The sequence below is a fragment of the Gorilla gorilla genome, chromosome X (assembly GCF_029281585.2).
Source record: "Gorilla gorilla gorilla isolate KB3781 chromosome X, NHGRI_mGorGor1-v2.1_pri, whole genome shotgun sequence".
NCBI classification, from domain to species: Eukaryota; Metazoa; Chordata; class Mammalia; order Primates; family Hominidae; genus Gorilla; species Gorilla gorilla.
Window position 1 is genome coordinate 84815264 of NC_073247.2, and position 14313 is coordinate 84829576.

The 14313-nt window shown below is 43.8% G+C and overlaps 1 protein-coding gene across 4 annotated transcripts; it reads right to left on the reverse strand.

Annotated features, from left to right (window-relative positions):
- Positions 1 to 11848: 11848 nt before the first annotated feature.
- On the reverse strand, positions 11849 to 13964 carry LOC101125114 (polyadenylate-binding protein 1-like 2). 4 transcript variants are annotated; one of them, XR_008675417.2, is made up of 3 exons: positions 12784 to 13523; positions 12434 to 12500; positions 11849 to 12199 (listed from the first exon to the last, which is right to left on the reverse strand). XR_008675417.2 is itself a non-coding variant. In XM_055375953.2 (1 exon), the coding sequence occupies exon 1, from the start codon at positions 13436 to 13438 to the stop codon at positions 12836 to 12838; it is 603 nt and encodes a 200-aa protein (XP_055231928.1). In that variant the 5' UTR covers positions 13439 to 13964; the 3' UTR covers positions 11849 to 12835. The 4 variants fall into 4 exon arrangements, 1 of the variants encoding a protein (XP_055231928.1); XR_008675415.2 differs by having other exon boundaries at positions 12382 to 12500; XR_008675416.2 differs by having other exon boundaries at positions 12434 to 13523.
- Positions 13965 to 14313: the final 349 nt, after the last annotated feature.

Consider the following 14313-nt stretch of genomic DNA (forward strand, 5'->3'; position numbering starts at 1 on the left):
TGAGAACACATGGACACAGGAAGGGGAACATCACACTCTGGGGACTGTTGTGGGGTGCAGGGAGGGGGGAGGGATAGTTTTTGGAGATATACCTAATGCTAAATGACGAGTTAATGGGTGCAGCACACCATCATGGCACATGTATACATACGTAACTAACCTGCACAATGTGCACATGTACCCTAAAATTTAAAGTATAATAATAATAAAATAAAATAAAATAATAAAAAAATTAAAGAAAATAAATCAGTAAAATGGCAGGTGTAAATCCAATTCTTTCAATAATAAAATTAAGTTTGAATAGATTAAACAATGTAATCAAAAGGCAGAGATAATGAAATGAGATTTTAAAAAGCAAAATACAGTTATATATTTTCTACAGGAGTCACACTTTAGATTGAAAGATATAAATAAATTTAAAGAAAGCATAAGTAGTATGCAGTGGCTACACTAATATGCAAAATTGACTTAAAGTAAAAATATTGCTGTGATAAGGGGAGATATTATAATGAAATATGTTTTACTACCTCAGGAAGAAATAAAATTATAATACATGCATCTAACAACACAGGCTTAAAACAAATAAAGTGAAAACTATGATAAATTAAAGGGAGAGATATAAAATTCAACAACAATAGCGGACAACTTCAATGCATCATTTTCTATAATGGATAGCCACAACTACCAGGCAGAGATCAACACTGAAATAGAAAACTTGAAATGCACTATAAACCAACTAGACCAAACAGACATCTAGGGAACATCCCACCAAACAATAGGAGAACAAACATATTTTTCAACTGCACACAGAACATTCTCCAAGGTAGACCATATTTTAGAGCATTAAACAAACCACATAAATTAACGTAGTTGAAATTACACATGTATATACTCCAAATAAGATTAAATAAAAATAGAAATCAATAGCCGAGGGAAATTTGGAATTTTCATAAATATATGAAAATTGAACAATATACTGATAAAAACCCACTGAGTCAAAGCAAAAATCACAAGGGAAATTATAAGATATTTTGAGATGAATGATAATGAAAATACATTACTCCAAACATGGGACGCAGCTAAAGCAGTTCTTAGAGGGAAACTGATAGCTGTAAATGCCTATATTAAGATAGAGAGAAGATCCTAATGTAATAACTTGAACTTCCACTTAATAAACTAGAAAAGGAGGAGCAAACTAATGTTAAATCAAGTAGAAGAAAGGAAATAATAAAAGATTACAGAAGATATTAAGATATTAATGAAATAGAGAGCAGCAAAACAAAGAGAAAAATCAATAAACCCTAAAATTGGTTGTTTGAAGAGATCAACAATATTGACAAACATTTAGCTAAAATGACCAAGAAAAAAGTGAGAAGAATCAAATTAATAAAATTAGGAATGAAGAAAAGCATATAGAAAGTAACTTTACAAACATGAAAAGGACTGTAAGGGAAAGCTATGAACAATAGTATGCCAATGTATTAGATCACTTACATGAAATGGAATAACTCGTTCAAAGCCACAAACTACTGAGATTGACTCAAAACATAACCTAAAATCTGAATGGATCTACAATAAATAAAGAGGTTGTATTAGTACATAAAATCTTTAAAACTCTCTTCAAAGAAAAGCCCAGACCCAGATGGCTTCATAGGTTAATGCTACCAATCATTTAAAGAAAAGTTAATACCGCTCCCTCTCCCGCTCCCGCTCCCGCTCCCTCTCCCTCTCCCTCTCCCTCTTTCTACAGTCTCCCTCTCCTGTGGAGCCTGGACTGTACTGCCATGGTCTCGGCTTGCTGCAACCTCCCTGCCTCGGGCTCCGGTGATTCTCCTGCCTCGGCCTGCCGAGTGCCTGGGATTCCAGGCACGCACCGCCACTCCTGACTGGTTTTTGTATTTTTGGTGGAGACGAGGTTTCTTCGTGTTGACCGGGCTGGTCTCCAGCTCCTCGCCTCGGGTGATCTGCCCACCTCGGCCTCCTGAGGTGCTGGGATTGCAGATGGAGTCTCGCTCACTCAATGCTCAATGTTGCCCAGGCTGGAGTGCAGTGGCGTGATCTCGGCTCACTACAACCTCCACCTCCCAGCCGCCTGCCTTGGCCTCCCAAAGTGCTAAGATTACAGCCTCTGCCCATCCGCCACCCCGTCTAGGAAGTGAGCAGCATCTCTGCCTGGCTGCCCATTGTCTGGGATGTGAGGAGCCCCACTGCCCGGCCGCCCCATCTGGGAAGTGAGGAGTGCCTCTGCCTGGCCACCACCCCATCTAGGAAGTGAGGAGCGTCTCTGCCTGGCCGCCCATCATCTGGGATGTGAGGAGTGCCTCTCCCCGGCTGCCCCATCTGGGAAGTGAGGAGAGCCTCTGCCCAGCTGCCCCGTCTGGGAGGAAGTGAGGAGCGCCTCTGCCTGGCTGCCCCGAATGAGAAGTGAGGAGTGCCTCTGCCCAGCCGCCCTGTCTGGGAGGAAGTGAGGAGCACCTCTGCCCAGCTGCCCCGAATGGGAAGTGAGGAGCGCCTCTGCCTGGCCACCCCCATCTGGGAAGTGAGGAGCGCCTCTGCCCGGCCGCCACCCTGTCTAGGAAGTGAGGAGCATCTCTGCCTGGCCACCCATCGTCTGGGATGTGAGGAGCCCCTCTGCCTGGCTGCCCTGTCTGGGAAGTGAGGAGTGCCTCTGCCTGGCCTCCACTCCGTCTAGGAAGTGAGGAGCATCTCTGCCCGACCACCCATCGTCTGGGAGGTGAGGAGCACCTCTGCCCGACCGCCCCATCTGGGATGTGAGGAGCGCCTCTGCCCGGCCGTCCCATCTGGGAAGTGAGGAGTGCCTCTGCCTGGCTGCCCAGTCTGGGAGGAAGTGAGGAGTGCCTCTGCCCGGTTGCCCCAAATGGGAAGTGAGCAGCGCCTCTGCCTGGCCGCCCCATCTGGGAAGTGAGGAGCGCCTCTGCCCGGCTGCCCCGTCTGGGAGGTGAGGAGCGCCTCTGCCCGGCCGCCCCGTCTGGGAGGTGAGGAGCGCCTCTGCCCGGCCGCCCCGTCTGGGAGGTGAGGAGTGCCTCTGCCCAGCCGCCGCATCTGGGAGGTGAGGGGCATCTCTGCCTGGCCGCCACCCTATCTGGGAAGTGAGGAGCACCTCTGCCCGGCCGCCACCCTGTCTGGGAGGTGAGGCGCGTCTCTGCCTGGAGGCCCCGCCTGGGAAGTGAGGGGCACCTCTGCCCGTCCCCCCTTCGTCTGGGAGGTGGGGAGCACCTCTGCCCGGCCACCCCATCTGGGAGGTGAGGGGTGCCTCTGCCTGGCCACCCCGCCTGGGAGGTGAGGAGCACCTCTGAACGGCTGCCCTTCATCTGGGAGGTGGGGAGCGCCTCTGCCCAGCCGCCCCATATGGGAAGTGGGTGCCTCTGCCTGGCTGCCCCCTCCGGGAGGTGAGGGGCTCCTCTGCCCAGCCGCCCCATCTGGAAGGTGAGGGGTGTCTCTGCCTGGCTTCCCCACCTGGGAAGTGAGGGGCACCTCTGCCCGGCCACCTCGTCTGGGAGGTGGGGAGTGCCTCTGCCCAGCTGCCCCGTCTAGGAAGTGGGCACCTCTGCCCGGCCACACCATCTGGGAGGTGAGGGGCGCCTCTGCCCGGCCACCCCGCCTGGGAGGTGAGGAGTGCCTCTGCCTGGCCGCCCCGTCCGGGAGGTGAGGGGTGCCTATGCCCGGCTGCCCCATTTGGGAGGTGAGGGGCGTCTCTGCCCGGCCACCGCCCCATCTGGGTGGTGAGGAGCGCCTCTGCCCAGCCGCCCCGCCTGGGAGGTAAGAAGCACCTCTGCCTGGCTGCCCTTCGTCTGGGAGGTGGGGAGCGCCTCTGCCCAGCCGCCCCGTCGGGGAAGTGGACGCCTCTGCCTGGCCGCCCCATCTGGAAGGTGAGGGGTGTCTCTGCCCTGCTGCCCCGTCTGGGAGGTGAGGAGCACCTCTGCCCGGCCGCCTATCATCTGGGATGTGAGGAGCACCTCTGCCCAGCCGCCCTGTCTGGGAAGTGAGGAGCACGTCTGCCCGGCTGCCCCGTCTGGGAAGTGAGGAGCGCCTCTGCCAGACCGCCCCATCTGGGAAGTGTACCCAACAGCTCCGAAGAGATAGCGACCATCAAGAACAGGCCATGATGACGATGGCAGTTTTGTTGAAAAGAAAAGGGGGAAATGTGGGGAAAAGAAAGAGAGATCAGATTGTTACTGTGTCTGTGTAGAAAGAAGTAGACATAGGAGACTCCATTTTGTTCTGTACTAAGAAAAATTCTTCTGCCTTGGGATGCTGTTAATCGATAACCTTACCCCCAACACCATGCTCTCTGAAACATGTGCTGTGTCAACTCAGGGTTAAATGGATTAAGGGCGGTGCAAGATGTGCTTTGTTAAACAGATGCTTGAAGACAGCATGCTCGTTAAGAGTCATCACCACTCCCTAATCTGAAGTACCCAGGGACACAAACCGGGCTGAAGGCTGCAGGGACCTCTGCCTAGGAAAACCAGAGACCTTTGTTCTCGTGTTTATCTGCTGACTTTCTCTCCACTATTATCCTGTGACCCTGCCACATCCCCCTCTCTGAGAAACACCCAAGAATGATCAATAAATACTAAAAAAAAAGATATAAAATTTAACAATAATAATAATAAAATAAAAACAAAAAAAGAAAAGTTAATACCAAATTATTACAATATTTTCCAGAAAACAGAAAGGAAGAAAACACTTCCCAATTCTTTTATTAGGCCAATATTATCCTGATAACAAAACCACACAAGATATCACAAGAAGACTACAAAACAATATGTCTTATGAATGTAGACATATTTATATACTCATTTCTTTAGGAAAAAACCCTCAACAAAATAGTAGCAAAACCCAGAGTTCACAACATGGTGAAGTAGAAACTCTCCTTTCCCAACAAACACACCAATTGAGCATGAATTAATGGACAAATTTCCTTTTCGAGAAACCAAAAACTAATTGAAAAGTTTCTACACCCCAGGAGAACATGGAATCAGTTTCATTGAAGTGGGAAGGATCACATTACCTGACTTCAAATCATACTACAAACTATGTTAACCAAATCAGCATAATACTGGCATAAAAACAGACACATAGACCAATGGAACAGAATAGAAAACCCAGAAATAAATTCACACATTTCCAATCAATTCACTTTTGCCATAGGTGCCAAGAACATACATTGGGGAAAGGACAATCTCTTCAATAAATGGTGCTGTGAAAACCAAATATTGACATGCAAAAGAATAAAATTGCATCTTTATCTTATACCATACACAAAACTCAACTAGAAATGACTTAAAACAAGACCTGAAACTGTAAAACTCTTATAAGAAAACATAAGAAAAAAGCTTCATGACTTTGGTCTTGGCAATGATTTCATGGATATAACACCGAAAGCACAGGCAACAAAAATATAAAACAAAAAGTGGGACTACATCAAGCTAAAAAGATTTTTGAACAGCAAAGGAAACAATAGAGTGAAAATGCAATTTACAGAATGAGAGAAAATATTTGCAAACCTTACATTTGATAAGGGGTTGATTTACAAAATATATAAGTAACACCTACAGCTCAATTGTAAAGGAACCTGTAACTGAATTTAAAAACGGGCTAAGAATTTGAATAGATGTTTTTTCAAAAGACATACAAATGGCCAACATGTATATGAAAACGTAATAACATATCTAATCATCCAGGAAATGCAAACCAAAACCACAGTGAAGTGTTGCTTCACACCTGTCAGGATGGATATTATCAAAAAACAGAAGACAATGATATTGGCAAAAATGTGGGGAAAAGAAAACACTTGCACACTGTTGATAGGAATGCAAAACAGTACAGCTGCTAGGGAAAATAATATGGAGGTTTCTTGCAAAATTAAAAATAGAACTACCATATGATCCAGCAATTCCACTTCTGATATTTATCCAAAAGACTTGAAATCAGGATCTCTAAGGTAAATTAACACTCCTATGCTCATTGAAGCATAATTCACAATAGCAAATATGGGCGAACAACCTCAATGTCCATCGATGGATGAATGAATAAAGACATGTGGTATATACATGAAATGGAATACTATTCAGTCTTAAAAACACACACAAAATTCTGTAATACGTGACAACATAAATGAATCTTGAGGACATTACGCTAAGTGAAATAAGCCAGTGACTGAAAGACAAATACTGCATGATTCCACTTGTATGAGGTATCTAAAATAGTCAAATTAATAGAATCAAAGAGTGATATGGTTGTTGCCAGGGGCAGGAATGTGGGAAAATGAAATCAATGGGCATAAAGTTTCAGTCAAGCATGATGAATAAGCTCTTGAGATGTGCTTGCATAGCATCATATCTATAGTCAACAATAATGTATTGTACGTTTAAAATTTTTGTTAAGAGAGCAGAACTCATGTTTTGTGTTCTCACCACAATTAAAAATACTTTCTCATAAAATGTGGTACATACATACAACAAAATATTCTTCCACCTTAAAAAATGAAATTCTGATGAATGCTACAACATGGAGGAACCTTGAAGAGGTTATGCTAAGTGACATAAGTCAGACACAAAAGAACAGATATTGTGTGATTCCATTTGTATGACCCACCTAGAATTGTCAATTTTTTCAGACAGAATGGCAGAATAGTGTTTACCAGGGGCTGGGGCAAGGGAGGAATACGGAATAGGTAGTTACTTTTTAGTCGGCACAGAGCTTCAGTTTGAGATGATGAAACAGTCTGGGAGATATGTAGTAGTGAATGTTGCACAGCATTGTGAATGTGCTTAATATCACTGAACTTGACAATTGGTTTACATGGTGAATTTCATGTTATGGCATACCTGACCACAATAATGTTTAGATTAAAAATACTAGCGTACTGAATTCAATAATACATAAAGACGATTATACATTACCAAACAGAATTTATCCAAGGAATTATACATTGTTTTTATATCTGAAAATTACTTAATGTTATATACCAGATCATTAGAACAATGGGGAAAAACTCACAAGGATTATCTCAGCAAATCCAGAAAAAGCATTTGGTAAAATCTAAAACTCTTTTATAACACTCAGTAATTCAGGAATAGATGAGTACTTCCTCAATCTGAAAAAAAGATCTACAAAAACCCCACAGTAAGCATCATACTTAATGGTGAAAGACTTAGTACTTTCCCCCCAACATTAGGAACAAGACATAGATATTCATTTTCACCACTTTTATTTAACATCGTATTTGGATTTTCTAGCTAAGGTCATTAGGCAAGAAAATGAAATAACATGCAGCCAGACTGGAAAGAAAGAATTAAAACTACTTCTATTCACAGATGATGTGATCTTTTTTCACTTAATTGAGATGTGATTGTGAAATAAAGTTGTATATATTCAAGGTGTACTAGCTGTTGTTTTGATATGTGTATGTGTTGTGAAATGATTACCACAATCAAGCTTATAACATACTCATCACCTCAAACAATTTTTATTTTGTGGTGAGAATACTTAAGATCTACTATCTGAGAAAATTTCGAGTATACTATAGATTATTATGAACTATAGTCACCATGCTGTACTTTAGGTCTGCAGAACTTACTCACCTCATAACTGCAAATTTGTACATTTTGACCAACATCCCATTTCCCCCAACCCTGCCACCAACCCCTGGTAACCACCCTTCTCTCTATTTCTATGAGTTCAACTTTTTTAGATTCCACATATAAGTGAGATCACACAGTATTTGTCTTTTAGTGCCTGGATTATTTCACATAGAATAATGTGCTTCAGGTTCATCCATGTTGTCAGAAATAACAGACTTTCCTTCTTTCATAGGCTGAATAATATTCCATTGTGTATACACACCACATTTTCTTTATTCTTTTGCTGATGGACACTTAGGTTGTTTCTTTGTCTATCATGAATAATGCTGCATTTAACATGGCACTGTAGATGCCTCCTCCAGAGAGTGATTTTCTTTCCTTTGGATGTATACTCAGAAGTGAGACTTCTGGATTATATGGTAGTTCTATTTTTAATTTTTTCAGGAAACTACATACTGTTTTCCATAATGGTTGCACTCACTTTCATTCTTACCAACAATGTGTAAGGATTCCCTTTTATCCACATCCTTGCCAACATTTGTTATCTTTTTCCTTTTTGAAAATAGACATCCTAAAGGTGTGAGGTGTTATCTCATTGTGAATTTGACTTGCATCTCCCTGATGCTGATGATTAGCGGTGTTGAGCATCTTTACATGTACTTGTTGGTGATTTATAAGTCTTCCTTGGAAAAACGTCCATTTAGGTCTTTTGCCCATTTTTAATTCAGGTTGTTTTGTTTCATTTTGTTTTGTTTTTTATGCTATTGAATTGTGTGAGTTCCTTATGTATTTTGGATATTAACTCCTTATTGGATATATGTTTTCCAAATTTTTTTCATTCCTTAGGTTGCCTTTTCATTTTTATTTTATGCTGCATAGAAACTTATTAATGTGAAGTATTCCCACTTATTTTTGCTTTTATTGTCTATGCTTTAGGTGTCATGTCCATGAAATCATTGCCAAGACCAAAGCAGTTTCCCTCTATGTTTTCTTCTGAGAGTTCTATGGATTCAGGTCTTATGTTTAAATCTTTAGTCTATTTTGAGTTGATTTTTCCGTATGGTGTAACATAAGCATCCAAGATTTTTGCATTCACATATCCAGTTTTCCCAACACCATTTATTGAAGAGGCTATCCTTTTTCTGTTGTGTATTCTTTGTGACTTTATTGATGATTAGTTGACCATATATGCCTAGATTTTTTTTCTGAGCTGTCTATTCTTTTCCACTGGTCTATGTGTCTGTTTCTATGCCAGTATCATACTGTTTTGATTACTATAGCTTTGTAATAACATGATTTTATATAGAAAATCCTAGAAAATTCACCAAATATATACTAGAACTAATAAATGACTTCAGCAATGTTGCAGGATACAAGGTCAATATACAGAAATCTATTATACTTCTGTACAGTAGCAATGAGCAAACCAAAACTGAAATTAAGAAATCAACTCTTTTTACAATAGCATCAAAAGAGTTAAATACTTAAAAAATTTAACCCAGTAATTGCGAACTGCTACTCGGAAAACTACAAATCGTTGTTGAAAGAAAAATGTTCTATACAAAGAGAATCCATGTTCATAAGTTGGAAAACAGTATTTTTAAGATGATAATAGTACACAAATCGATCTATATATTTCACACAATCCTCATCAGAATTCCAGCTGTCTTCTTTGTAGAAATTGACAGACTGATTTGCCTCTCTCTCTTGCATTACTCTTAGCTTATTTTCCCAGTAATGATAAGAAAGATTTTGTTCTGACTGGATCAAAGCTAAGGACAGATCTCTGTGTGTACTGAACATGGACCCTTTGTGTCATACCAGTAGCTGTTCGCTTTGGTGCATAGGGGGCTATTTCCGAACCCCTTCTGTGATGGGTTAAACAAATAAAATAACAGATATATTTTAACATATAACTTCTATGAAGAAATAATAGCAATCCATACCTTACAAGAATAAACCCTAAAACAAGGGTTTCTTTGTTTTTCAGCTTTGCCAAATTGTCAAAGTTGCCTTGAACTGAATGAAGGGTCTGCATCAAAGTATTAAACATAAATTAGCTTGTTTCTTCCACCAAGGCAGTGGCTCTGTTTTATTCACTTTATAGAGTTTGTAAAACTATTTTATTTCTAAGTGGTTTTTAAAAGATGCTCCTTTTTGTTCTCTTAAAATCATTATTTCTGATGCTTCTCTTGATCTTTTAATTGTCCATTTACACCCTGTGCAAAGCAAAGAAATATCAAATGCTTTGCTCTAGGAGAGGGAGGCAATTCAACTGCAAAATTGTTCATCATACCTTGGGTTTAATGGGGTAAATCTTAGAAACTACTTTAACATCCTTAATAGGTAAACTCCTAAATAAAATTCCAGTCTTATACAATGATGGTTTCAGGAGAAAACTGAATAGCCATGGATGTTTTAGATGTTGCAAGATATTGAAAAGCAAATAATGATGAAATATGCCAGTATAATTCTGTAATTGGTTTTAAATGCTTATGGATGGATAGTAGCAGCCTGTATAAAAAATAATCTAAAGTGGTTTTGATCTATATTTTAATGCACTAGATCTCCCTCTTTAAAAATGTTTGTAAAATGAAATAATAGAAAAATTGATACGCTTTTTTAGCTTAACAAAACTTTAAAAATACTTTGATCAATTTAAGAAGGTGGGACGTGATACACGCACTTTTCTACATGTTTATATCCACCACTGTAGTGGATATAAACTAGTGGATATAAAGACCAAGAAAAATACTTAACACGTTCGTGTCTATTAGTCTGTAATTCCACTAGTAAGGAATAAAAAACAATAAAATATACCTACACATTCAGGTAAAAAGTTGTTCATCATAGAATTGATCTTATGAAGGAAAAAAATCAGAATCTTTTTAAACATAGCCCCAAAGGATGCTTGGTTGCAGAAATCATAGCTTATCCTGATGACAGAATATATGTAACAACAGAATTGCAGGACAATATTTAATGATTTACAGAGATGACCCCAGATAATTGTAATAGTGAAATACTCTCCAATGAAACAATGCATATTGTGTTATAAATACAAAGGTAGGTAGATACCTATTATTAAAAATTTATTTTGTCAAGTAGTAGTATTAGGAGGGGTATTAGGATTTCAACTTTCTTTTCTTACATTAGCAATTTTTAAAAAATATTTTCTATTATAATTTTGTACAATTTGTATAAAAATAAATGTATAACATAAATAAAAACAAAAAAGCTCCTGTGTCCCTGAGAAAACACTCGTGAATTGTAGAAACAAATGTAATAGCAAGTGCAGAAAATCGTCCAGGTATCTGGGTCCTGTAACAACACTGATGCACCTTATGAAGATGAACTTGTACTATATTTACAGGTGGCCATTGAATAACACATTCTTCCTCCCCTCCAAAAAAACATTCAAACTGCCCATGTACTTTGACACATGAATTCTACTTTTAGCAATGACTCATCAGGAAATAATCTTGAAAGTCAGCATGTTTTGTGCACTAGGAACTTCATGGCAGCTTTAGATTACATAAAGGAAAAGCAGAAACAATCTAGATGTTCAACGAGGAAAGAGTTAAAATAAAACATGCATAAGACACACGAACACACAGAGATATAGACATAGATACATATGTACACACATATATCTAACCTACCTAGCCGTGAATTCAATAGAATATTAAGAGCCAGAGAAAATATTTTAAAAGTATCTTTAATGACACGAAATGAAGTTCAAGAATATGCGTGTGTATAAATATACACACACATGTATGTGTGAAAAGCAGATATAAAAACAGTCTGTACATCATAATATACATATATGATATATGCATAAGAAAAAAACTAGACCTACAGACAAAAATGTTTCAGGTAGTTCTAGAAAATATCAGAGAGGTGTGCCTGAAAATGTTTCTGGAATGTGTGTGTAATCATCAGAAATGATTACTGGTGACTTTAATTTTCTTCTGGTAACTTGTCTGCTTTGTGATTATTTTTTTTTCTTGCAATGACGCTGAATTACTTTTCTGACAACAGGGAAAAGGACAGGAAGTGGGCACAGGGGAAGGGGGTAATAAACAGTGTTTGACTGCAGCAAAACCACCGAGGACAGGGAAACACCCTTCGCAGCCCGCCAAGCTGGCCAAGACACACACACAAAGACACACACACGCATGCACACACGCACGCACGCACGCACACACACGATCAATTACAGTGACCAGGAGACTATGCAGGGGAAACGGGCATACTCTTTACTAGCTGCGCTGGCCGGCACGAGTGCAAATCGGTACAATGCTTATGAAGGGGGCCTTTTGGCAACACACAGGAAAAGTCTTTAAAATGTCTATATGTGGATCTTGCAAGTCCGCAGTTAAGGAGACCACCGGGATGCTAGCAAAGATTTGGCTTGACAAGGAAGGATTCACTCATCAAAGCACAGAGCACGCAATGTTGGTCTTAAACACAGGGAAAGAACTAGGCACCACCTGAATGTCCAACAATGCGGGAATGATTACAGAAATGTTAAGGTCCACGGATACACTGGAGCACTCTGCAGGCACTGAAGATGACGTTTCATAAGCCTGTTGATAACATGGAAAGAAGTTCAATGGGTTGATTTTTGTTTGGTTTTAGTTGCTGAAAAAGCAGGTTAAGAAACACCACATACATGAACCATTCTATAACGGTGTGTTAAAAGGGAAGGCGGGGTGGGGGTGAGCAAAGGAGAGAGAGGGAGAGAAGAGAGCCTGGAAAAGCAGCACACCAAAAAGGTAAAAGTGGTTCTCTCTGGGGAGTAGGACCAGGGGAGCAATTACTCTCTTGTTTCCTCCCTCATCTGATATCCTTCTCCTTTCTGATGATTCTACCATGAAACTGTACCACCTGTGCAGTAAACAAAGAGAGAATGAAAATGCTTTTTAAACCAAACCACAGGGAGAAGAGGCAGCCTTTAACCTACAAATGGCACAGATTAGTAAGATTATTCACAACGCCCTTGGTGGGGGTGGGCGGGGGAGAGGAAGGGAAGGAGAGGAGAGGTGGAGGGAGAAAATAGGAAGCGGGGAGAGAGAGGGGGAGAGAGGGAGAGAGAGACCTGCACTCTCAATACAATAAATACACTGCTGGTGGGTTGGCGGGGGAGGGCTGGGGGTGGGGGGTTGTAAACCGGGTGTGAGCCAAGGTTTGGCTCTGCTGGCTGGCTAGCTCCTGGGATGTCTTCATCGCAAGGTGGCCTCCTCGTCGGTGTCTTCCTCGAAATCCTTGACGTCAGCACTAGTGGACTGCCTGGCCCAGGCTCCCCTTTCGGCCTCTCGTTCTTTATGCGACTTGAATCTCCCGACGAAAATTTTGCGGTAGTTCAGGAACATGCCATTCATCACATCGATGGCCCGCTCCGCAGATTCCTGCTTTTGGAAGTGCACGAACCCGTAGCCCTTGGGCCCCTTTTCGTCACAGGCCACTTTGCAGGAGAGGATGTTGCCGAACGCCGAGAAGATGTTGTACAGCGCCTTGTTGTCGATGGTCTTGCCCAGGTTCTTGATGAAGACGTTGCCCACCCCGCTCTTGCGGAGCGACGGGTCCCTCTGGGACCACATGATGCGCACTGGCCTGCCCTTTATGACATCAAAGTTCAGGGTCTCCAGGGCCCGCTTGGCGTCCACCGGTTGCTGGTAGTTGACATACGCGTAGCCCAACGAGCGGCGGGTGATCTTGTCCCTGCAGATGCGGATGGAGAGGATGGGCCCAGCTGGACTGAACTTCTCGTACAGCATTGCCTCGGTCACCTCAGGGTGCAGGTCGCCCACGTACAGGGAGGCCATCTGAAAATCTGGGTTCCCCTCACAGTCCCCGAGGGTCTCATCCGCATCTGCATCCGCGGCGGCCGCCGCAGCCGCCACCTCGGCCGCCACCTCGGCCGCCACCTTCGCATCCGCATCCGCCTCCGCCTCCGCCTCCGCCTCCGCCTCCGCCTCCGCCTCCCCCACGGGGGGCACCGCAGCCTCCGCTGCGGCGGCGGCTTCGGCCGCGCTGCCCTCCGCCACCGCCACCACCGTTGCCACCCGGGCGGCCTCCGCCTCCCCCGGGGTGGCCTCCGATGCTGCCTCCTCTATTGAGGCCTCGGCCTCCACCTCAGCCTCTACCTCTGCTTCCGCCTCCGCCACGGAGGCCTCCGCCACCGCCTCTGCCACGGTCGCCGCCGCAGCCTCCGCCGCCGCCGCAGCCGCTGCCGCCACCGCCGCCGCCACTGTCGCTGCTGTCGCCACGGTCGCCGCTGCCGCCGGGCCGCTGCCGCGACCTCCCTTCCCGCGAGCTGGGGGACGGAGAGGCGGGGGAGGGCAGGAGGGCGGGTGGGTGCCGGAACCCAGACCCGATGCGCGAGCGGGAGCTGGCGCAGGGGATCCGAACTGGCGAGTTCAAGTCACCTGGGATGGCAAGTGCTGCCAGGAGCGCGCCGGTGCGAGTCGCCGCAGCCTGCAGCCAGCTGCTGTTGCCGCCGCCGCTCGGTCGTGGGCTAGCGCGCAGGGTGCGGGGTGCGGGCGGGCGGGCGGCGTGTGGTGGGGGGCGGGGGGTGTTGGCGTCTGTCGTCCGGGCAGCTGGGAAGGCTTCTGTCTCTTTGGTTCCCCCTGTGGCTGCTGCGGGGCTGCGGGGCTGCGGGGCTGCGGGGCTGCGGGGCTGCGGGCGGTGGGAGATGACC